Source organism: Indicator indicator, chromosome 2, assembly GCF_027791375.1.
Source record: "Indicator indicator isolate 239-I01 chromosome 2, UM_Iind_1.1, whole genome shotgun sequence".
NCBI classification, from domain to species: domain Eukaryota; kingdom Metazoa; phylum Chordata; class Aves; order Piciformes; family Indicatoridae; genus Indicator; species Indicator indicator.
The window spans coordinates 93,886-117,642 of record NC_072011.1 but is presented as its reverse complement, the minus strand read 5'-3'; the positions used below and the strand labels follow the sequence as shown (position 1 = coordinate 117,642).

Genomic DNA, 23,757 nt, shown 5'->3' with positions numbered 1-23,757 from the left:
AAGAGACAGCATTAAAGATTGGGAAGAGTGGGCATAACAATCAGTGGTGTCCTTTGAATGCTGTGTGTGTAAACAGCCATGCTGTATAGATGCTGCCAGGAGTGCTAGAAAGAAATTCTTTCCAGTGAGGGTGGGGAGAGACTAGAACAGGTTGCCCAGGGAGGTCATGGATGCCCCCTCCCTGGAGGTGTTTGAGGCCAGCTGGACAGGGCCTTCAGCAACCCGGTTTAGTGGAAAATGTCCCTGCCCATGGGTGGGGGATTGGAACTAGATGATCTTTTAATGCCTCTTCCAACCCAAACCATTCTATGAATCTTGGTAGAGGGACCCAGAAACAATACAGTTGCCTGAAACTACCATTTTAGTGACTTGTGTGTTGGAAGTGCAGCAGGTCTAGGGACTTTCTCTTCCCCCTGTACTCTGCCCTGGTGAGACCACACCTGGAATACTGTGTCCAGTTTTGGGATCCCGAGTTCAAGAGAGAATGGGACCTGCTGGAGAGAGTCCAAGGGAGAGCTACAAGATTGATTGGGAGACTTGAACATCTCTGCTATGAAGAGAGCCTGAGAGCCCTGGGGCTGTTTAGTATGGAGCAGAGAAGGCTGAGAGGGGATCTGATCAATGTCTCTCAATATCTGAGGGGTGGGTATCAGGATGAAGGCACCAGGCTCTTTTTGGTGGTGCCCAGTGATAGCACAAGAAACAACCTGGAACATAGGATTCAACATGAGGACAAATTTCTTCACTGTGAGGGTGCTGGAGCCCTAGAGCAGGTGCCCAGAGAAGTTGTGGAGTCTCCTCTGGAGGCTTTTAAAACCTGTCTGGATGCATTGCTGTGTGACCTGGTCTGGGTGGTCCTGCTCTGGTAGGGGGGTTGGACTGGATGATCTCTGGAGGTCTCTTCCAGCCCCTACCATTCTGTGATTCTGTGATCTGTGGCATAAGGAATTCTGTTCATGGTTATTGGTAATTTTGACTTCCATAGTTAGTATTTCATTTTGGATGGCATTGGAAGTGTATTTTTCACATTATAAAAATAAAACTGAATTATAAAGTAAATGTACCCGTGAGAGTTCAGTTAACAATTTGTGGTTACACTCAGCCATTTCTGCTGTTTTCTTTGTATTCAGGTGATACTTCCAGTAAGTCAGGCAGCAAACTAGGAAAGAGCAAGTTTGCTTGATGAGATTTGCTAATTGAATCACCTGATGGGTAACTCTTAATGCCTTTTTCTCTTCCTGATGCTTTTATTTATATTTTTTTTCTTTTTATCTTTAGGCTGTGGATCTGTTCTAAATCAAAAAGGTGAAGTAGAAATGGATGCCATTATCATGGATGGAAAAAATTTAGACTCTGGAGCAGTGTCTGCAGTTAAATGTGTAGCAAACCCAATAAAACTTGCTCGACTTGTCATGGAAAAGGTATGCTGAGAATGTACTGCAGTGGGATGTGCTTTTGTCCCTTGGGACTTCAGCTGGTGTATTGACACATCACAATCATGGAATGGTAGTGCCTGGAAGGGACCATGGGAGATCATGCACTCCAACCCCCCTGCCACAGCAGGAGCATCTAGGGCAGGTCACACAGGAACACAACCAGATGGGTCTTGGAAGTTTCCAGAGAAGGGGACTCCACAGCCTCTCTGGGCAGCCTGCTCCAGGGCTCTGCACCCTCACAGTTAAGAAGTTTCTCCTCCTGTTGAGGTGGAACCTCTTGGGTTCCAGCTTGTACCTGCTGATCCTTGTCCTGCCACTGACCACCACTGAGCAGAGCCTGGCCCCTTCATCCTGACACCCACCCCTCAGATACTGATAGACATTGATCAGATCCCCTCTCAGCCTTCTCTACACCAAACAGCCCCAGGGCTCTCAGTCTCTCTTCATAGCAGAGAAGTTCAGGTCCCTTACTTGTCCTCGCAGCTCTCCACTGGATTCTCTGCAGCAGATCCCTTGTACTTGAAAGCCAAAACACCTCCTGCACAGAGGGAGAGCACCTCTGATTCTGTAGGTTTATTTGTGTAGGAAACTGGTAAACTGGTCTCCCAGTATTGTCAGTGCTGTAAGAATGTGCTCCTGCTACAAGCAAGGAACCCTCTGGACTACCTGAGCTTGCTGAAATGTGGAGCAGAAGTCCCACTAATATCTGCCAATGCAGGCCTCTCTCATTTTCCAGAAACACAGAACTGGTGTGGATTAGGCTGTCCATGTCCATATGTTCTACCATTACCCAGAGTTTATGTTTTTCATCCTGCTAGTGCAGCTGTCCCATGTGAGGCACTGACACAGGCTGCCCGGGGAGGTGATGCAGTCACTATCCCTGGAGGCATTCAAGAAACCTGTGGCCACGGCATTCTGGGACATGGTTTAGTGGCCATGGTGGTGTTAGGTTGATGGTTGGACTGGATGATCTTAGGGGTCTTTTCCAACTGAAACAATTCATGATTGTTGTGAAGGGTTCATATTTGCAAACTCACCCATTAACAGAGAGGATTTATTTTTCTTTAACCTTTCAATAGAACTTGTGAGGAAACAAAACCTCTTGATGATCTGTAAAGATGACTGCAATGTAATTTGTCCTCCCGAGAAGACTGGAATTCTTTTTTGCCCAGAACAGCAGGATAGTTCTGCTTTTCAAACCAGAACTTCCCACTAAAGTATTTATTATAAATTCTTTAGTGGGCAGTTCTGGCTTCACTAAAGCCTTTATGATAAGTACTTTTCTAGGAGACATACATTTCAATGAACTTGTTAAAACCTGTGATGAACAAGCTTTTTGTTCCTTCAGATTGTTTTTTTTCTATCTTTTAGCTAGAACAAATAAATAAGATGACCAAATCATTCAAAATTTGAGAATGTAGGTAGAAGGTTGGGGGCAGAAATTTCTTCTAGCATGTTGGTTTTTATTTTTCTTTCTGTAAATAACTTCTTTAGTGCCCCTTCTACAGTTCATTTCCACCCATGGATTTTTTTTGCTGTTGTCCTCTCTATGACAAAATCTCATTTAAGTCAACAAGAATGAAATCAGAACAACTCTGTTGGGTTTTGGGAACATAATTTTCCAAAGAATTCTTAAAAAAAGAAACCAAAGTAAAAATGTCCCTCAACCAAAAACTCTTTGCTCTTGACTACTACAGGGACCCCTTGTCATTGTGTGGTGCTTCTGGTGTTCAGAAGGGTTGAGGCCAAATTTGAAAGTAAATCCCTAACATTCAAGTGTACAGGACCAGGTATAATCAGAGAATGTTAGGTTGGAAGGGACCTCAGAGCTCACCTACTCCAACCTGCTCACCATGGGTAGGGACACCTCTCAATGGGACTCTGCTACTCAAGGCCTGGCTTTGAACACGTCCAGGCAGGAGGCATCCACAGCCTCCCTGGGCAGCCTATTCTGGAGTCTCACCACCCTGGTACTGAAGAACTTCCTCAGCTCCAGTCTAACCCTACTGTCCCTCAATCAAACCATTCCCTCTTGTCCTGTCTCTAGACACCTTGATGGTCCTCCTCTGGACTCACTCCAGCAGCCCTGTGTCCTTCTCACGATGGGGACACCATGGTGTGTAGCTCTTAAAGCCATGACATTTTGTAGCAATGTGTTTCACTCTTTACCGAAGTGCTAAAATTTCTGTGTATATGACAAAGTTCAAATGCAAATGTTTGCCTAAATTGCTTCATCTCTCTTCAGGTAGGTTTCTGCTGCTTCTATGTCAGGTTATTTACTGTACATGAGATTGCCAGCTGATGTTGCTCTTCTGCTCATCTTGGTCAGGGCTTTTGGGACACAAAACCAGACTATTTCACAGTACCTTTCAGAGTATATTAATTATTATTTTTTTAAAGAGATTTACTATGTGCAATTAAAAATAGTTACTCTATGAGCAGTGAGTAGTAAGACTGTGGTTTTCCTGTGCTTCTAAGTATAGAATCATAGAATGGTCTGGGTTGGAAGAGACCTCCAAAGCTCATCCAGTCTCACCCCCTCTGCAGTCAGCAGGAACATCCTCCACTAGATCAAACCAGAGCCATGTCCATCCTCACCTTGAAGATCTCCAGGGATGGAGCCTCAACCACCTCCCTGGGCAACCTGGTCCAGTGTTCCACCACCTTCCTGGTGCAGAACTTGTTCCTCACATCCCATCTCAATCTGCTCTGCTCTAGTTTGAAGCCATTGTCCCAAAGCCCTGTCCCTGCAGGCCTTTGCAAACAGGCTCTGGCAGGCTGCTCTTAGGTCTCCCTGGAGCCTTCTCTTCTGGCTGAACACCCCCAGCTCCCTCAGCCTGTCCTCCTAGCAGAGCTGCTCCAACCCCCTGAGCGTTTTCATGCCCCTCCTCTGGACCTGCTCCATCAGCTCCATGTCCTTCCTATATTGAGGTCTCCAGGGCTGGACACAGCATTCCAGGTGAAGTCTCCCCAGAGCAGAGCAGAGTGGCAGAATCATCTCTCTGGCTCTGCTGGCAATGCTGCTTTGGATGCATCCCAGGCTGCCCTTGGCCGCCTGTGCTGCAAGCTCACACTGCCTGCTCCTGGCCAGCTTCTCTCCCACCAGCACCCCCAAGTCCTTTTCCTCAGGGCTGCTTTCTCTCCCCTCCTCCCCCAGTCTGTATTGACAGAGAGGATTGTTCCAGCCCAGGTGCAGAACCCTTCACTTGCTCTTGTTGAGCCTCATGAGGTTCACCTGGGCACCACCTCTGCAGCTTATCCAGGTCCCTCTGCATCCTATCCTGTCCCTCTGGCACACTGACAGCACCACTCAGCTTGGTGCCATCTGCACACTGATGATGGTGCCTGGATCCCTCTGTCTGTATCATTGATAAAAATACTAAGCAGCACAGGTCCCAGTACAGAGCCCTGAGGGACACCTCTTTCACTGCAGCGTTGCTGTATGTTAGGATGCTTATTGCCCAGCGATTCTGAGGTGCCTTGGTGCCTTACAGAATTCTGAAACCTGCAGCTTCCCAAACCAACCAACCCATAAATGCCCTCCCCACCTGCTTGTAATTTTTGGTTATTCTGATCTGGAACATTTTGGGCTCCATCTGGTGGCCAGAGCAGCTCTTCTAGAGTGGTGGTGCCCGTTCATCCTGTGTGCTGTCCCATTCTCCTTGGGCTCAAACTTGTCCACATTCGTGGGGTAGAAGAAAAGAGGGCACCAGAATAATTTCTATTCACAATTTATTACGTCTCTAGAGAAAGAAAGGGCTTAGCATATTAACTAATTCAACAAATCCTTAAGCAAGCAGTTAAATTCCTGTTGAATTATTCCTGTTTGTAGAGAACAAGAATGATGCATTGAAAGGGCTTTTTTTTTTTTTTTTTAATAGGACATTGTAATGCCCTCAGCTCCCACATTTCATTAGATGAACAGCTGGTGAACATTAGAGCACTGATTCATTGCTATAGGTAACCTGTGTCTTTATTCCCCCCTACTATATCAGCCAGCCCTTTAGACCAAAGAGAATTGAGCTTAGGGCATCAGCTTCTGAGGCCAAAGGGGCACATTCTGCTGTGCTCTGCACACTGCCAGCCATCAGTGATCAGCTGAAGTTCAGGCCAGCTGCAGAACTTTGAGGGATTTTCCTCTTTTCTGTTTCCCATGAAATTAGCTAAACTTGCCAACATTTGTTGTTTGCTAGTAAGACCTGTGGAAACTTTTGGATTATTCTGTATAAATGTGTCCTCAGAAAAATAAAACACTTCAGGTTAGCAAACAGATTCATGAAACTGCAGAAGGATGAGACAGAAAAATGTGCGTTTGTTCAGTTTAGGTTGGAAAGGACCTTGAAGATCATCTTAGTTCTAACACCTCCCACCAGCCCAGGTTGCTCAGGACCTCATCCAGCCTGGCCTTGAACACACCCTGGGAGGGAGCATTCACAAATTCCCTCTTCTACCAGCATTTTTGATTGGCAAGATGTGTTGAAGAGAAAAACAAATGAAATTCTTGTTAAAATACCTTCTTTCACTGAGAACTGGGGGAAAAAAAAACAACAAAAACCCCACAAAAAACCCTAACCAACCAACCAACCAAAACCCAAAATAGACAAACAACCCCCCCCAAAAACCAAAACCAAACAAGAAAGAAAAAGCCAAACACACTCTCCCAGCACAGAATGGTAGGGGTTAGAAGGGACTTCTGGAGATTGAGTTCAAGCCTTCTGGCAAGGCAGGTTCACTTAAAGAAGGTCACACAGGAACATGTCCAGGGGGCTTTTGAATGTCTCTTAGAGATGGAGACTCCACAGCCTCCCTGGGCAGGCTGTTCCAGTGCTCTGGCATCCTTAAATTAAAGAAGTTCCTCCTCATGTTTAGGTGGAAGTTCTTATGTTCCAGTTTGTGCCCACTGCCCCTTGTCCTGTCACTGGGCACCACTGAACAAAGCCTGGTCCCACCCTCCTGACACCCACCCTTCAAGTATTGGTCAGCATTGATGAGATCCCCTCATGCTGGTGTTTTCCAGAGCAGCTTATTCCTCTCCATGCAAGTGTTTGTGCAGCTGAGGGCAGTGGGTGTGTAACCAGAATCTGTGTGTGGGAGGAAACTCTTTGAATTACTTACTGTAAAAAAGTGGAAGTTTTTTCTTAAAATCTTTATTAGAAAAACCCAACAAACTCCTTTAAAGGGTGATACAGGGTCTTAATTGCTGAAGAAAGCAAGTGCTGGATGACACAGCCCTCTGATACAGACAAAGTCAAAAGAAAAGTTTAGTATATTTCCTAAAAATAACACCCAAAGCACAGAAACCTAAACCCAACTTGAATTATTTCGCCTTGTTTTTCTGGAGGTTTAGTGGCAGAGGAGGGCAGTGTTGCACAAAGAAGCTGGCTTTCAAGTTAGAGACCCTGTTAGAGACAGGGTCTCTGGCTGGCTACTCAGCATGGAAGCCTGTTGCTCACTCTTTTACATACACAGAAGGCTTCTTCCTTCTAACCCCTATTCTTGTTTCCTAAAACAATGCTCTCATGAATTGAGGACTTAATTTGCAATAAAAAGGCAATTTTGCAAACCCAGAATCATAGAATCATAGAATGGTTTAGGTTGGAAGGGACCTCCAAAGGTCATCCAGTCCAACCCCTCTGCAGTCAACCCCTCAACCAGATCAGGTTGCCCAGAGCCCTGTTGATCCTCACCTTGAATATGTCAAGGGATGGAGCCTCAACCACCTCCCTGGGCAACCTGTTCCAGTGTCCTACCACCCTCATGGACTGGGTGACCTTTAGAGGTTCCTTCCAACCCAAACCCTTCTATGATTGTATTTTAAGAAACACTTCAGTGTAGGATGTTTACATTTTTGGTTATTCTCTTCTCATGAGGTTTAATGCTTCCAAATAGAACAGGAATTTATTTATCTTTGATATCTTGTAAGTAAGAGCCTTCTAGATCTCTTAGTTAACTGGACAAAACAGTTAAGTAGTGATTTGCTGGTTGACTGGAAACGCATCAAAGAAGTTGCCTTTAAATCAGCAAAAGAGCAGATTTCCCCTTTTTTCTTCTCCCATTACAATAAATATTAATTAGATAAATTAGTTCTTTACTACTAACAAAGGTTTGGTTTCTGTGTTTTGGAGAGCTGAAGGTTTTTATCAGCTGGTGGAAGAGGCCAGAGGTATAGAAATCTAGAAAATTGAAACCAACAAAAGAAACTGGGAGTGTCTTTGTGTGGATGCTTCTAAAAATAAAGTGTGATTATAAATACTGCTGGGTACAAGGTGGAATAAAAATTTCCAAAGAAATCTCGTCTTCTGCAGACGAAGCACATACTGCTGACAGAGAGTGGTGCGCACCTCTTTGCTCAGGCCATGGGCATTCCTGAGACTCCAGGGGAGAAACTCATCACCAAGAGATCTCTGGAAAGATGGAAGAAGAACCTTGAGCCAGATTCCAACCCTGAAGAGTTTCAGAAGTAAGTTTTTCTTTTTAAATTCAGGTAATTTTGTTTGCAATCAGTTTAAAAACCAAACTAACCAACAGTAACAACATGAGGATTGCACTGGAAAGAAAAATGAGGCTCATAAATTCAGAGATTCATAGAATGGTTTGTGTTGGAAGAGACCTTAAAGATCATCTAGATCCAACCCCCTGCCATGGGTAGGGACACTTCCCACCAGTGCAGGTTGCTCAAGGTCTCATCTAAGCTGGCCTTGAACACCTCCAGGGAGGGGACATCCACAGCCTCCCTGAGCAACCTGTTCCAGTGTCTCACCACCCTCACTGTGTGGTGATAGTGAGGCAAGTGTAAATATGTTCTTGTAAACAAAGTGAAGTTGTTCCTTGACCATGAGATCTCAGTCATAGTTTATCGTGTATCCAGTAGAAGTTTTCTTTTGATCCTTGGTCTATCCAAGGGCTGTGTTCCTGTGTAGCCTACTGTAGCAGGGGAGTTGGACTGGATAATCTCTAAGGGTCCCTTCCCCCCCTAACATTCTGTGATTCTGTGATTCTTCATTATGAAGAATTTTGAGGCTGGTGTAGCCCCTACGGCCAGGATGAACCCTGGACATGTAAGTTGGAATGGCATGGCACCTGTGTCTCCATTCATTCTTTTTTATCTCTTACAACAACGTTAGACACCTTCCATTTCAGCATTGTTGTCTTCTGGAATATCTGATACCAGGAGGCTTGTACATTTCTGAAGTGCTCAAGACTTTTTCTTGTCTTAGCCATGCTGTTCTTTTTTCTGCCAACCAGTGCCCCAAATACCCTCATAAATTCACAAGATCTTTTTTTATATAAGCCCATCTGTATCATATACCACAGAATCACAAAATGGTAGGGGTTGAAAGGGACCTTTGGAGATCATTGAGTCCAACCCTTGCTAGAGCAGGATCACCTAGGGCAGGTCACACAGGAATGCATCCAGACAGGGTTAGAAGGAGGAGAAGGAGAAGGAGACTCCACAGCCTCCCTGGAGGCTATTCCAGTGCTCTTCACCCTCACAGGAAAGAAATTTCTCCTCATGTTGAGGTGGAACCTCCTGTGTTCCAGTTTGTGTCCATCGCCCATTGTCCTATCACTGGGCACCACTGAAAAGAGCCTGGCACATTCTTGACACCCAGCCTTCAGATATTGGTTGGCATTGATCAGATCCCCTCCCAGCCTTCTCTTCTCCAGACTGAACAGCCCCAGGTTACATGTGGAATGTTCTTTTTCCTTGTTCTGTCTGTAGTGGTCATGCAGAAACATGCCTGAGGTGAACAGACAGATGGTGAAGTAGTGTTAGTGCGAGGCAGCCTAATACCAGATCAGACTGGGAATTTGGGGGCTGGTGTGTATGTTACTTCCAGTCCTTTGATCCTAACAATGTGGGAAACCGTGAGGGTTCATAGCTTTCCAAGCAAAGGTTGGTGTCTCATAAGAGAGATCTTTCTCCTCTACTGGTTAGAAGTCTGCATTCATTTATGCTTAAAGCTTCTGATTCCATTGCACATACAGTGTAGCATCTCCAACACCTTTTGCTGAGAAGAAAGTGCAGTTTGGTTTTCCTTCAGTCTCAGTCCAATGATTCTGACCATATCTATGTCAAGAATTGCTGGAGATTGCCTGAGATCTCCACAGAAAGGCAGCTGAGTCCACCTGTCAGGTAGCAGCTGGGCTACTAGTCCCTGCATGCACAATGATAGTTCTTGATTAAACAGAATCATTGCTGCAAACAGCATCCTCTGCCACACTGCAGGTGCTTAGAGAATCACAGAATTGTCTGTGTTGGAAAATATCTCTGAGATTTTCCAGTCCAACCAGCAACCCAACACCACCGTGGCTGTTAAACCATGTCCCAGACTGCCATGGCCACACATTTCTTGAACACCTCCAAGGATGGGGACTCCACCACCTTCCTGGGCAGCCTGTTCCAATCCCTGACCAGTCTTGCAGAAAAGAAATTTTTCCTAATCTCCAACCTAAACTTCCCTTAGCACAATTTCAGGCCATTTCCCCTTGTTCTATCACCTGACACTAGGGAGAAGTGACCAACCCCAGCCTCCTTTCAGGGAGCTGTAGAGAGAAATGAGGTCTCCCCTCAGCCTCCTTTTCTCTAGGCTGAACACCCCCAGGTCATTCAGCTGCCTCTCTCGAGCCCTGTTCTCCAGACCCTTCACCAGCTGTGTTGCCCATCTCTGGACCTGCTCCAGCATGTCAATGTCTTGGTTCTTGATGCCATTGCTAATTAACTATGGAGGAATGATTGTGAGATCTCTACTTGGAGAGTTTTGCCTGCCTTGGCAATGGTTCCAAGTCCACTAGCTGTGTATCAGTTTGTTTGTGTCTCCTTTGGCTTTGTTCTGAAGAAGAACAAAGCAAACGTGTGACGCTGACGCCATAGAAACACTTAAAGGGACAGTAAGCAATAGAGTGTAGTTATCTGTGTGCTCAGATGAGGTATGTTGGGCACATTCACTTTGTCATTTGTTGCCAGCTGAGTGCTCAAGCCAACTCAGCTGCCAGCAGCAGATGCCATCTATATGCTTCCATTACTCTCACAGTTCACAGATTCATAGAATGGCCTGAGTTGGAAGGGACCTTAAAGAGCATCTAGTTTCAACCCCTGTGCCATGAGCAGGGACACCTCCCACTAGTTCAGGCTGCTCAAGGCCTCAAGCCCTGAGCCTCCTCTTCTCCAGGCTAAACACCCCCAGCTCCCTCAGCCTCTCTTCATAGGGCTTGAGTTCGAGACCTCTCCCCAGCCTCATTGCCCTTCTCTGGACACATTCAAGTGTCTCAATGTCCTTCTTAAATTGGGGAGCCCAGAACTGGACACAGGACTCAAGGTGTGGCCTAACCAGAGCTGAGTACAAGGGCACAGTGACTTCCCTGCTCCTGCTGGCCACGCTATTTCTGATGCAGGCCAGGATGCCATTGGCCTTCTTGGCCACCTGGGCACACTGCTGGCTCATGTTCAGCTGCTGTCAACCAGTACCCCCAGGTCCCTTTCTGCCTGGCTGCTCTCCAGCCACTCTGACCCCAGCCTGTAGCACCGCATGGGGTTGTTGTAGGCAAAGTGCAGCACGTGGCACTTGGACTTGTTGAATGCCATCCTGTTGGACTCTGCCCATCTGTCCAGCCAGTCAAGGTCCCTCTGCAGAGCCCTTCTACCTTCTAACAGATCCACACCTGCTCCCAGCTTGGTGTCTCTGCAAATTTACTCATGACTGACTCAATCCCCTTATCCAGATCATCAATAAAGATATTGAACAGGATGGGGCCCAGCACTGATCCCTGGGGGACACCACTAGTACCTGGCCTCCAGCTGGCAGTGGCACCATTCACCACCACTCTCTGGGCTGGGCCCTCCAGCCTGTTCCTAACCCAGCAAAGAGTGCTCCTGTCCAAGCCACAGGCTGCCAGTTTGGCCAGGAGTTTGCTGTGGGGAACGGTGTCAAAGGCCTTGCTGAAGTCCAGGCAGACTACATCAGCTGCCTTTCCCACATCCACCAGGCAGTCACCTGAGCATAGAAGGAGATCAGGTTGGTGAGGCAGGACCTGCCCTTCCTAAATTCATGTTGTCTGGGCCTGATCCCTTGGCCATCCTGCAGGTGTGCTGCGATTGCCCCAATAATCTTGCCTGGCACTGAGGTCAGGCTGACAGGCCTGGAGTTTCCAGGTTCCTCCAGCCAGCCCTTCCTGTAGATGGGCATCACATTGGCCAGCTTCCAGTCATCTGGGACCTCTCCAGTGAGCCGGGACTGGTGGTAAATGATGGACAGTGGCTTGGCCAGCTCATCTGCCAGCTCTCTCAGTACCCTTGGATGGATCCCATCTGGTCCCATGGACTTGTGAGTTTCCAAGTGGCTCAGCAAGTCCCTAACTACTTCCTCCTGGATTTCAGAGGGATTATACTGCTCCCTGACCCCATCTACCAGTTCAGGAGGCCAGTTATCCTGAAGTCCTCCTGCCTTGCTGTTGAAATGGAGGCAAGAAAGGTATTTAGTACCTCAGCCTTTTCCTCATCTTTGGTTACAATATTCCCCTCTAAGTCAAATAAAGAGTGGAGGTTTTTCTTGCCTCTTTTTGGCATTCATATATTTATAAAAATGCTTTTCATTGTCTTTCACAGCAGTGGCCAGTTTAAGTTCTAACTGGCCTTTTGCCTCTCTAATTTTTCTCCTACATGATCTAACAACATCCTTAAACGTATCATGAGTTGCCTCCCTCCTTTCCAAAGGTGATTTCCCCTCTTTTTTTCCCTTAATTCCTTCAAGAGATGCTTGTCCATCCCAGCTGGTCACCTTCCCTGGCGGCTCATCTTTCGGCACATGGGCACAGCCTTTTCCTGTGTCTTCAAGAGTTCCTCTTTGAAGTAGGTCCAACAGTACTGGACCCCTTTGTTCTTAAGGGCTGCTACCCAGGGTACTCTCCAGCTTAGTTGCTTAAATAAGGTGAAGTTTGCCCTCTGGAAGTCCAAAGTAAGGGTTCTGTTGTTGCTCCTCCTTGTTTCCCTGCATATTGAAAACTCCACTGTCTCATGGTCGCTGCACCCTAGACAGCCTCCTACCATCATATCTCCCAGCAGCCCTTCTCTATTTGAGAACATCTATCTGGATGCACCTCTCGTGATTTCTCTGGAGGAGCTAACTTTAGCTGGTTGCAAGGTGGCACTCAAGTGTGCAAAGGAGTCCTGAATTTATTAATACCCTTTTCAGCAAATCATTTGTAACAGATGGATGGGTGGGAAGCCCATCTGCAGCACCAGAGCAGTTGGAGATGAGGTCCTTCTCCACAGAAATGTCAGAGCAGTTTGTAATGTCTGTGATTCATCAGTCAACTTTTGAGTTGCTGTGAATGAAGTTGAAGGCCTGACAGTGTATGTACATTAGCAGGAAGGTACAGGAAGTTGGGCCTCTGGGGAACTGATGTCTCATGGTACACAAAGACTTTGGCTTAATTAGCTACAATTTTACATGGTTATAGGCAAACCCTCACCAGGGCCTGGGCAACTTCCAAAGGTATTCCTCTTCCAGTCATCTGTTGGGCACTGCCTTGAAGAATTGTTACAAACTGCTGGCTGACAGGAGCTGAACATGAGTCAGCAGTGTACCCAGGTGACCAAGAAGGCCAATGGCATCCTGACCTGGATCAGGAATAGTCTGGCCAGCAGTGAGTAGGGATTGTGCCCCTGTACTCAGCCCTGGCAAGGCTACACCTTGAGTACTGAGTTCAGTTTGGGGTCTCTTACTACAAAAAGGACACTGAGGAGCTGGAGCAGGTCCAGAGAAAGGCAACAAAGCTGGGGAAGGGTCTGGAGAACCAGGCTGGTGAGGAGCAGCTCAGGGAACTGGGGATGTTTAGTCTGGAGAAAAAGAGACTGAGAAGAGGCCTTCTGGTTCTCTACAACTCCTTGAAAGGAGGTTGGAGAGAGGTGGGGGTTGGTCTGTTCTACCTAATATCAGGTGATAGAACAAGGGGAAATGGCCTGAAATTGTGCAGGGGAGGGTTAGGTTGGAGATAGGGAAAAAATTTTCCTGCAAGAGTGGTCAGGGACTGGAACAGGCTGCCCAGGGAGGTGGTAGAGTCCCCATCCCTGGAGGTGTTCAAGAAATGTGTGGCCATGGCAGTCTGGGACATGGTTTGGTGGCCATGGTGGTGTTGGATTGATGGTTGGACTCAATGATCTTGGAGGCCTTTTCCAACTGAAACAATTCTGTGGTTCTGTGATAAATTCTTTTCCTGTGTGGAGAGACTTAGCTTTTTTTTTGGAATAGCTCTCCTGGACAGCTCCTGGTTTAGGTGCCTACAGGAATTGCCAGGGTCAGAACACATGGACACTCAGACCCTTGCTTCTCAGTGCAGCAAAGGTTGCAGTGAGTTACAACGGCCTTTATTCCTTTGAGTGTGAACACACCTGAATATTTTATGCAGCCTGTTATATCTGACTTTTCTGTGCTGGAGAATAAGCAGTGGTTGAAATTCTCTTTTCTTCAGTGCATGAAGGGTTTTAAGCTGATGTGCACTTTCAACTGACTGTTGCTGGTCAGGTGGTTTAAACCTCAAGACTGCAAACACAAAAACGTGTCTGAACCATGCCTTGTGAACAGCACTAGTTGAAAAACACAGAAATAACTTTTGTTTGTTTTTTTTTTGGCTGGCATTCAAACACTTAGGGGAATAAGGAAGAGGAAAGAGGAGGAACAGGAAGGAAATGATTCAGTGCATGCATAACACTGCTGTCCTAGTTGGTACTCACTCAGTTATGTGCATTGTCATTAATCATTCTGCTTCACTTCCCACTCAGACAGTGGAGAACACTCTTGTGTCTTTAAGGTGCTCTTTTGCAGAGCTAGAAATTTCTGCCCTATGTGCTTTTGGATTTTTGTGTTTATTCCTCCACAGGTGGAAGTTTCCATCCTATTCATAGATTCATAGAATGGTTGGGTTGGAAGGCGCCTTAAAGCTCATCCAGTTCCAACCCCCTGCCATGGGCAGGGACACCTCCCACCAGCCCAGCTTGCTCAAGGCCTCATCCAGCCTGGCCTTGAACACCTCCACGGAGGGGACATCCACAGCCTCCCTGGGCAATCTGTGCCATTGTCTCACTACCCTCACTGAGAAGAATTTCTTTCTAATCTCCAATCTAAATCTGCCCTGCTCAGGCTTCCACCCATTGGCCCTCCTCCTATCACTCCAAGCCCTTGTGAAAGGTCCCTCCCCAGCCCTCCCTTAGCCCTCTTCAGATACTGGAAGGCTGCTCTAAGGTCTCCCCAGAGCCCTCAGCTCCCTCAGCCTGTCCCCACAGGGGAGGTGCTCCAGCCCGCTGATTATCGTACAAAAGTAAAGGAGTCATAGGAGGAGATTAAAAAATACTCTCTTAAATATAGAGCTGTGAGAATTGTGACACATTGCTTGTTATTTTTGTCATGAGAAGCATGGTAAAAAATAGATTGATGATGAGCAGTAATTTTTCTTGCAGCAATGTTTTTTAAAGGTACCTGGAAAGAAATGCAACATGCTTGGACAGGTAGGCTTTAATTCTACCTAATTTTGTGAACTGTTTTTCTTGGCAGAGACCTTGGAACAGTTGGTGCTGTTGCTGTAGACAGTGAAGGAAATGTAGCTTGTGCAACATCCACTGGAGGACTCTCTAATAAACTGGTTGGCCGTGTTGGGGACACAGCATGCATAGGTATGGGGTGAGGTCTTGCCTCTCGATTTTTTTGATACCTCATTTAAAGAAATAAAAAAAAAAAAAAGAAAAAAATCATGGAATTATAGAATGGCTTACGTTGGAGGACCTTAGAGATCACCTACTCCATTGGAACATTGGACCAGGTTGCCCAGGGAGATGGTTGAGGCTCCATCCCTGGAGATCTTCAAGGTGAGGCTGGAGAGGGCTGTGGACAAGCTGCTCTAGTTGGGGATGTCCCTGCTGAGTGCAGAGGGATTGGACTGGATGAGCTTTGGAGGTCCCTTCCAACCCAAACCATTCTATCATTCTGTGATTCTCTGATCCCTTCAGGTATTGGAAGGCAGCTCTAAGTTCCCCCCTTTTGAAACATAGATACTGGTACATCTCAAATGAAAACCTGACACTTAAATATATCAAATCCTCCTTAACACAACATTGAGACTGAAAGTAAGGACTAGGAGCAGAGGGGCAGCGCTGTCATTATTACCATCATCACGCACTGTTCTGACTGGAAAATGGGAATGGGAATTTTCTTTACTTTTTGTTCTCTCCTGGATGCTAACATTTTCTTTTTGTTTCATTTCTGTTCATTCTAACAAAGCTCTTCTTTTGTGCATCCATGCTTACAGCTAAGTCAGAAGCTAGCCTGTTCCACACTGAGCTGCTGTTCTCTTGATACTGAGGGAAGTAGGTGTAATTGTAATTGCTGTTTGTTCTATCAGTGAGCCAGAACTCCAAAATGACTGGCAGCTTTGAGTGAATTCCTGTTCTTAGAGAGCCCTGATAAGGCTTCCTCAGAGACTAACAGATGCAGTGTGGAATAAAGGAAATATTTTAAGAGATCTCTTACCCAAGTAAAAAGAGTCACTTGAAATCCTTTCCCCAGACTCCTTCCTCTTGTGGGACAGACTTGCAAGTGTTTGCTTCAGGGTTCAGCCATGGAGTTGGGATTTGGAAGATTCTTCAGGGGTGCTTCACAGCACTTCCCTAGAGCCCAGGCTTTTGCTCTTGCAGACAAAGCTCCCTCAATCTTTGGTCAGTTCAACAATATCCTCAGAAGATCTTCCCTTCTGTCTCTCAGTTGGGAATATTGTATGCCCTGACATTGTGCATCCCATCGCTGTCTGCTGACCCTCAGCGTATCATCCCTTTGCTGGTTTAGTCCATCCCTGTGGGAAGTGTTGGCCTGCTTCTGCTTGTACCGCAAGCAGATCAATGCTCTTCTAGTTCTCTTGGTCTGGGAACAGACTTCATCCAGCTGTGAATCTCTTTCATGTGTTTTACAAACTGAGGCAGATGTGAGAAAGGATTTTGGCACTGATGCTTTGCTCCCAGAGGTGCACAGAACTGCTGGGACTTTGGTAGAGTGGTTGGTACCTGCTTGAAACAAGGCAGAGCTCGTAAATGGTATTACAGTATATTGCCTTCTTTCTTTTTCTCCCTCTGAAAAGGAAGTGGAGGTTATGCTGATAACAGTTGTGGTGCCACTTCAACCACAGGACACGGGGAGAGCATTATGAAAGTGGTCTTAGCCCGACTGATCCTCTACCACATGGAGCAAGGTAAGTTCCCAGCTTCTGTGAGCTGAAGCACTGAGCATAGGGAATGTTGCCTAATGGCAGGTTTCAGCTGATGTGCTACCACCATCCTACAACAGCTGCTCTAGTTGCTCCCAGGGGAATGTGGATGGGTCACTGTTCTGGGAAAACAAAAAAGTACTACAATATTAATAATGCTAAAGTACCCTTAACTTAACAGGACATGTGTGCTGCTTGATGTTTAATTGTGCTTTTAGATCAGGGTACACCGAAAGACAGAATAGAATCATAGAAAGGCAGGGGTTGGAAGGGACCTCCAAAGATCATTAAATCCAACACCCCTGCCAGAGCAGGGTCACACAGGAACACATCCAGGTGGATTTGGAAAGTCTCCAGGGAAGGAGAATCCACAACCTCCCTGGGCAACCTCTCTCATTGAACCTCATGAGGTTCTCCTCTGAACATACAGGAAAAAAAATCTCACTATGAGGGTGCAGAACCCTGGAGCAGGATGCTCAGGAAGGCTGTGGAGTCTCCTTCTCTGGAGACTTTCCAAACCCACCTGGATGTGTTCCTGTGTGACCTGCCCTGGGTGATCCTGCTTTGGCTGGTGGGTTGATCTCTAGAGGTCCCTTCCATCCCCTAATGTTCTGTGAGCCTGTGTGGTCAGCTCTCCAGGCTGCCCAGGTCTTGCTGAATTGCTGCACAGCCCAAAGGTGTGTTAGCCAGTCCCCCCAGTTTGGCATCATCAGCAAACTGGCTGAGGGTTCACTCTATTCCCTCATTCATGTTGAATAACACTGAACCCAGTACTTGACCCCTGGGGAACACCCAGGGTCCACTTCATTTAACTGAAGTTCTTCAAATTTTTTTTTCCAATTTTAAAATGTAATTTTGTGACCAAAGAGCTAGAAACCAAGGAAAATCAGGATGTGTTTAAGGGAGCAGCAAGAGAGGGCTAGGGATAGATAATCCTCGCAGAAAGAAGAATGCCCAGGATATCACCTTTCTGATCAACTATAAAGGTCTCTGATTATAGTAACAGAAATGTTTTTAAGACATTTTAACTATGATTTAAATTTTCCTCTTGTTTTGGAAAATACACTAAAACTGCCTGGGTGGGTATGTGGAAAGCAGCTGACAGAGGATGTATGTGTGACTGTAATAGAATCTGACTGGGGGATGACCCTTTGGAGCTCTAGCTTCATGAGTTGTCTGTCATCTAAACCCTTGATTATATTACAGCCTGCAAACATAGCCAGACAACATAGTTGTCTCTCCTGCAGTTGAAGAACCATTAATAGAGATATCACCATTATTTTTAGAAGGTATAGCTGTTGGGCAGTGCAGTGTCACTGCCTTGGAGATCAGCTGAGCTGGGAAACTGTTGGAGAACTTTCAATTTGCGTATTCATTGGAGAAGCTGCAAGTAGAGAGACAAGTAACAGCTGAGAGTATTTTTATTTGCATATAATAAGTGAAGGTCTTTGTAATCTGAGAGTGTCTCTGTAAAGCTTAGGGATAGAATCACAGAATGGTAGGGGTTGGAAGGGACCTCCAGAGATCATCCAGTCCAACTCCCCTGCCCGAGCAGAGTCACCCAGGGCAGGTCACACAGGAACACATCCAGGTGGGTTTTGAAGTCTCTAGAGAAGGAGCCTCCACAGCCTCTCTGGGCAGCCTGCTCCAGGAATCCCTCACAGTAAAGAAGTTTCTCCTCATGTTGAGGTGGAACCGCCTGGGTTCCAGTCTGTACCTCTTGGTCCTTGCCGTATCATAGGGCACCACTGAAAAGAGCCTGGCACCTTCCTCCTGACACCCAGCCCTCAGATATTGATAGACATTGATGAAATCCCCTCTCAGCCTTCCCCTCTTCAGACTAAACAGCCCCAGGGCTCTCAGGCTCTCTCCATAGCAGAGCTGTTCCAGTTCCACAGTTATCCTCGTGGCTCTCCATTGGACTTTGTCCAGCAGGTCTCTGTCTCTCTTGAACTGGGGAGCCCCAAACTGGACACAGGATTGCAGCTGTGGTCTCAGCAGGGCAGAGCAGAGGGGCAGGAGAACTTCCCTAGCCCTGCTGGCCACACTTTTCCTGATGATAGTTTCAGCATAAAATACAACATGCAGATTATTTCCTAAACACATTATGGGCTCCCTTTACTCTCTCTATTATGTCCCCTGCTATTCAACTTGTGAATGACCTTCTAAGCTCTATTTAGTCTAAACTGAGTAAACCAATTTCTTTTGTGGCATGAAGGTGACTGTATTGCAAACCCTATGCACTGATTGCAGTTACCTGGCTTGTGATAAATCTGTGTCCAGTTCTGGGCTCCCCAGTTCAAAAAGGACAGAGATATGCTAGAGGGTGCCCAATGGAGGGAAGAGGATGATGAAGGAACTGGAACATCTGTCTCATGAGGAAAGGCTGAAAGACCTGGGGCTGTTCAGTCTGGAGAAGAGAAGGCTGAGAGGAGATCTTAGTAATGTTTATAAATCCTGAGGGGTGGGTGGCCAGAAGAAGAGGCCATTCTCCTTGCAGTGGTGTCCTGAGACAGGACAAGGGGCAACGGATATAAAATGGAAACCAGGAGGTTCCACCTCAACAGGAGAGAAACTTCTTTACTGTGACAGTTCAGAGCCCTGGAGCAGGCTGCTCAGGAAGGCTGTGGAGTCTCCTTCTCTGGAGGCTTTCCAAACCCACCTGGATGTGTTCCTGTGTGACCTGCCCTGGGTGATCCTGCTTTGGCAGGGGGGTTGATCTCTAGAGGTCCCTTCCATCCCCTAATGTTCTGTGAGTCTGTGACTTCTGCAGTGCACTCTGTGTGTAAAGACAGAATTGTGTGTTGTGATGGTTCTATGAAATCAGTGTGAAAGGCAAATGAAGCTCAAATTTAAAAGTTTTTGTTTGTTAAGAGTAAAAAGAAAAAGGGGGGAAAGGAAATGAAGCCACATGTGTGTGTTTAATTGGTTTGCACTTGTTCACCGTGCCCATGCCTGCCCTACCTTCATTCATCCTGCCCAAAAGCATCACTCAGCTGCCAGGAAATACATCAGCAAGAGACTGACTTTTGGGGTTTTCTCCCTCCACATTCCCATGAAGGCACTGAAAACTAGCCCTCAAGTTACTCTTTTTGAGTCCTTGAACAGTCAGCCGAAGCTGCACTTGAAGAACAATTCCAGTTTCAGCTCTTTCCTTTGGACCAATGCTGCGACATTTGCTCTTGAGTTTCAAGAGGGAACTGCTTTGCCAGTATTAACAGCTGTTGGAATCTCTGTCTTATGCTGGCAGCTGTTGTCTTGACACAAAAAAAAATCAGAGTGAAATAGTGACCCTTTGAAGTCAGTGCCACTGCTTTGAATAGTCACAGTGACAGCCCTGCTGTCAGAAGGAGCTTTATCCTGTCAGTCACCAGTGCTGGCACTAATTCCAACTCTGCTGAGGGTTTTGTTGGTTTTAACTCAAAACTTGCAGGGAAGACAGGGAGGTCAGGTTTATTCTGCAGCCTAAGCTGTGTAACATCACCAATGGTGTATATCTTAGAACAGCTAAGCTGAACCAACTGCATTCCTGAATTTCCATTCAGACTTGGAGAGAACAAATATGTTAAGAGTTATTACAATGTACACAGCAACTCTGGAGCTCTTCAGAAAAGAGTTCTGTTCATACCAATGAAGTGTAATGGAAAGATAAAGTCGCTTTGCTGGTCCTTTCTCTGGTAGAATCATAGAATGATAGAATGGTTTGGGTTGGAAGGGACCTCCAAAGCTCATCCAGTCCAATCCCTCTGCACTCAGCAGGGACATCACCAACTAGATCAGGTTACCCAGAGCCCTCTCCAGCCTCATCTTGAAGAGCTCCAGGGATGGAGCCTCAACCACCTCCCCAGTCAACCTGTGCCAGTGTTCCACCACCTTACTGGTGCAGAACTTGTTCCTCACATCCAATCTCAATCTGCTCTGCTCTACTTTGAAGCCATTGTTCCTGCTCCTGTCCCTGCAGTCCTTTGCAAACAGTCTCTCTTCAGCCTTCTTGTAGCCACCTTGAGGTCCTGGCAGGCTGCTCTTAGGTGTCCCTGTAGCCTTCTCTTCTCCGTGCTGAACAGCCCTAGCTCCCTCAGAATCCTTTCTCAGATATTTCACTGGGTTCTCATCTTGCCTGGTGCTTTCACAAATTCCAAGAATAGTGATGCTGATGTCTGCTTTTGAGAAATTATGACAATGTGAATTACCTGCTTTGAGCTCCACTGCAGCCAGTGGAAGTTCAACGAGGCCAAGTGCAAGGTCCTACACCTGGGTGATGGCAATCCCAAGCACAAATGTGGGCTGGATGAGGAGTGGCTCATGAGCAGTCTGGAGAGGAAGACTTGGGGGTGTCAGTTGATGACAAACTCCTGATGAGCCAGCTGGCAGCCCTCAGTCTCCTCTGTTCCAAGCTCCAAGCCCCAGCTCCCTCAGCCTGGCCTCACAGGGAGATGTTCCACTGCCTGCAGCATCTCTGTGGCTCTGGACTAGACTCTTTCACGTAGTTCCCTGAGGTCCTTCTGGAACTGACGGGCCCAGAACTGCACACAGTATTCCATATGCAGCCTCACTAGGGCAGAGTAGAAGGGATGGAGAACCTCTGTGGACCTGCTAACCACAGCCCTTCTAATCCACCCCAGGATGCCATTGGCCTTCTTGCTGGCTCATGGTCATCCTGTTGTCCACCAGGACCCCCAGGTCCCTCTCCTCTGCGCTGCTCTCCAACAGGTCAGCCCCCAGCCTGTCCTGGTCCATGGGGTTGTTCTTGCCCACATGCAAGACTCTCTGCACTTGGCCTTGCTGTATTTCATTCAATTTCTCCAGCCTGTCCAGGTTTCACTGAATGGCAGCACAGCCTTCTGGTGCATCAGCCACTGCTCCCAGTTTGGTGTCATCATCAAACTTGCTGACAGTGCAGTCTGTGATGTTATCTTGTTCTTCTTTTCAGGAATGCCACCAGAGATGGCTGCTGACACTGCATTAGACTACATGAAGACACGAGTTGGGGGCTTGGGAGGTGTTATTGTTGTTAGCAGTTCAGGAGAGTGGGCAGCAAGGTTCTCCACCAAGCAGATGTCCTGGGCTACTGTAAAAGATGGCCATCTGCACTTTGGGATTTACGCTGGGGAGAGACATACAAAGTCTGTTGATGAAGCACTTGCATCTGAAAGTAAGGGATTCCAAGAATGAAGAAAAATTGCCTGAGGAAGAAGGAAGCCTCCAGTTTTTGCTGGAGGACAGTGACTGTTGATGTCATCTTTCTGAAAGATCTGTGCTCTTTGGACTGGTTGCATAGTCATAGAGTCACAGAATACATCCAGTTGGAAGAGACCTCCAAGATCATCCAGTGCAGGGTCAGCACTAAACCATGTCCCTAAGCACCAGCTCCACTGGCTGCTTGAATGCCTTCAGGGCTGGTGACTCCAGCACTGCCCTGGGCAGACCATGCCAGTGTTTGAGATCCCTTCCAGTGAAGAAATATTTCCTGAGATCCAGCCTGAGCCTCCCCTGGTGCAGGTTGAAACCATTTCCTCTGCTCCTGTCCCTTGTTCCCAAGGAGCAGAGGCTGCGCCCTCCTCACTTCAACCTCCCTTCAGGGAGCTGCAGAGAGCAATGAGGTCTCCCTCAGCCTCCTCTTCTCCAGCCTGAACACCCCCAGCTGTCTCAGCTGCTCCTCACAGCCCAGGTGTTCCAGGCCCTTCTCCAGCCTCATTGCCCCTCTCTGGACAGGCTTCAGTCCCTCAATGTCCTTCTTGGAGTGAGGGGCCCAGAGCTGAACACAATACCCAAAGTGTGGCTTCCCCAGAGCTGAGCACAGGGGGTGGTCACCTCCCTGTGCTTGCTGGTTTCTAATCCAAGCCAGGATGCCATTGGCTTTCTAGGGCCTCCTGGCACACTGCTGGCTCATGCTCAGTCAGCTGCCTACCAGTACCCCCAGGTGCCTCTCCAAGTTGCAGCTTTCCAAGCATACATCCCTGGTTCACAGGCACTGGCATATTTACAGTCAGAATGAGATCTGGACATGGTTCTCCAGTGCTCATGGGCATGTGTACAGTGTTTATTGTTCCCTTTGGGCAGTCAGGAGATCCTCCTTCTCTAGGTAAGGAAGAACTGTCCAGAGGCTTCTCGGTTAGCATGTCTGAATCCTACAGCAAAGAGAGCCTGAGTTTCAGTATTAGAGGAACTCCTTTCCACTCCATGCTCAGAAACTGCTGCCAAGTTGATCTGAGAGATGAGTACTTAGTAATTAAAAACTGAACTGGGGAAATTGCATCACTCCAGAGCCTTCTGAGCAGTCATCCCAGGAGAGCAAAGTGCTAACCATCAGTGAAAGGCCACCAAACAGCAGTGAGGATTCAAGACTACACCATTGTCACAGGCTTGAGGAGGAAATAACAGGGAAGGAAAGGAAAGAGTTTCCTCCAGAGAGGAGGAATCTGATGCTTTCTAAGGAGTCCTGTTTTATCCCATTCTTTGGTGTCAGACATGCAATTACAAACCAGCAGCCACAACAAAGTGGCTGCATGGATAGGTAAGAGGATAACTGGAACTGACTTAGTGTTTGGGGTAGTAATTAAGAAGCTGATGCTTTCAGGACACAGAAATCCAGCAGCAATCTCTGCTACTCAAATGCAGAGGTGATAGGCAGCTTTTTAAGTCCAAACATGAGACAGATGCTGATTAACTGGGAAAATAAACTCAAATGATAAAAGCAAGCAAGCTGCCTCTCAACAAGCTGTTGCTTTGAAGTCTGAGATGTTTTCTGGAGAGTCTGTTTAAAGACTTTTTAAACCACTTTGCTGGAAGTTGTCTTAAAAAATAACTATCCTGTATTACTTCTAATATAGTTTATTTCTTTTCCTGTTTTCTGAGTTAACTGCATTTTTGGTGTGTTAAAATTGTGTCATTTTATGGATTTTAGCTGGTGACAAGGTTTGCTCTCTGGACAGGTTTGCATGGTATCGTTGCATGCCATCCTGAGCATGGACACATCATAAGCAGGTCCAGAGAAGGGCAACACAGCTGGGGAAGGGTCTGGAGAACAGGCCTGGGGAGGAGCAGCTGAGGGAGCTGGGGGTGTTCAGCGTGG

The 23,757-nt window shown here is 46.9% G+C and overlaps 1 protein-coding gene across 1 annotated transcript in view; it reads left to right on the top strand.

Annotated features, from left to right (window-relative positions):
• The window catches only part of ASRGL1 (asparaginase and isoaspartyl peptidase 1), a 28,183-nt gene extending 6,326 nt beyond the window's left edge, over nt 1–21,857 (top strand). Inside the window, exons 2-6 of the mRNA XM_054392764.1 lie at nt 1,279–1,421; nt 7,742–7,896; nt 14,987–15,105; nt 16,560–16,670; nt 21,616–21,857. Of these exons, the coding sequence (XP_054248739.1) occupies nt 1,279–1,421; nt 7,742–7,896; nt 14,987–15,105; nt 16,560–16,670; nt 21,616–21,857 (770 nt within the window). The remainder of the gene's footprint in view (nt 1–1,278; nt 1,422–7,741; nt 7,897–14,986; nt 15,106–16,559; nt 16,671–21,615) is intronic.
• Nucleotides 21,858–23,757: the final 1,900 nt, after the last annotated feature.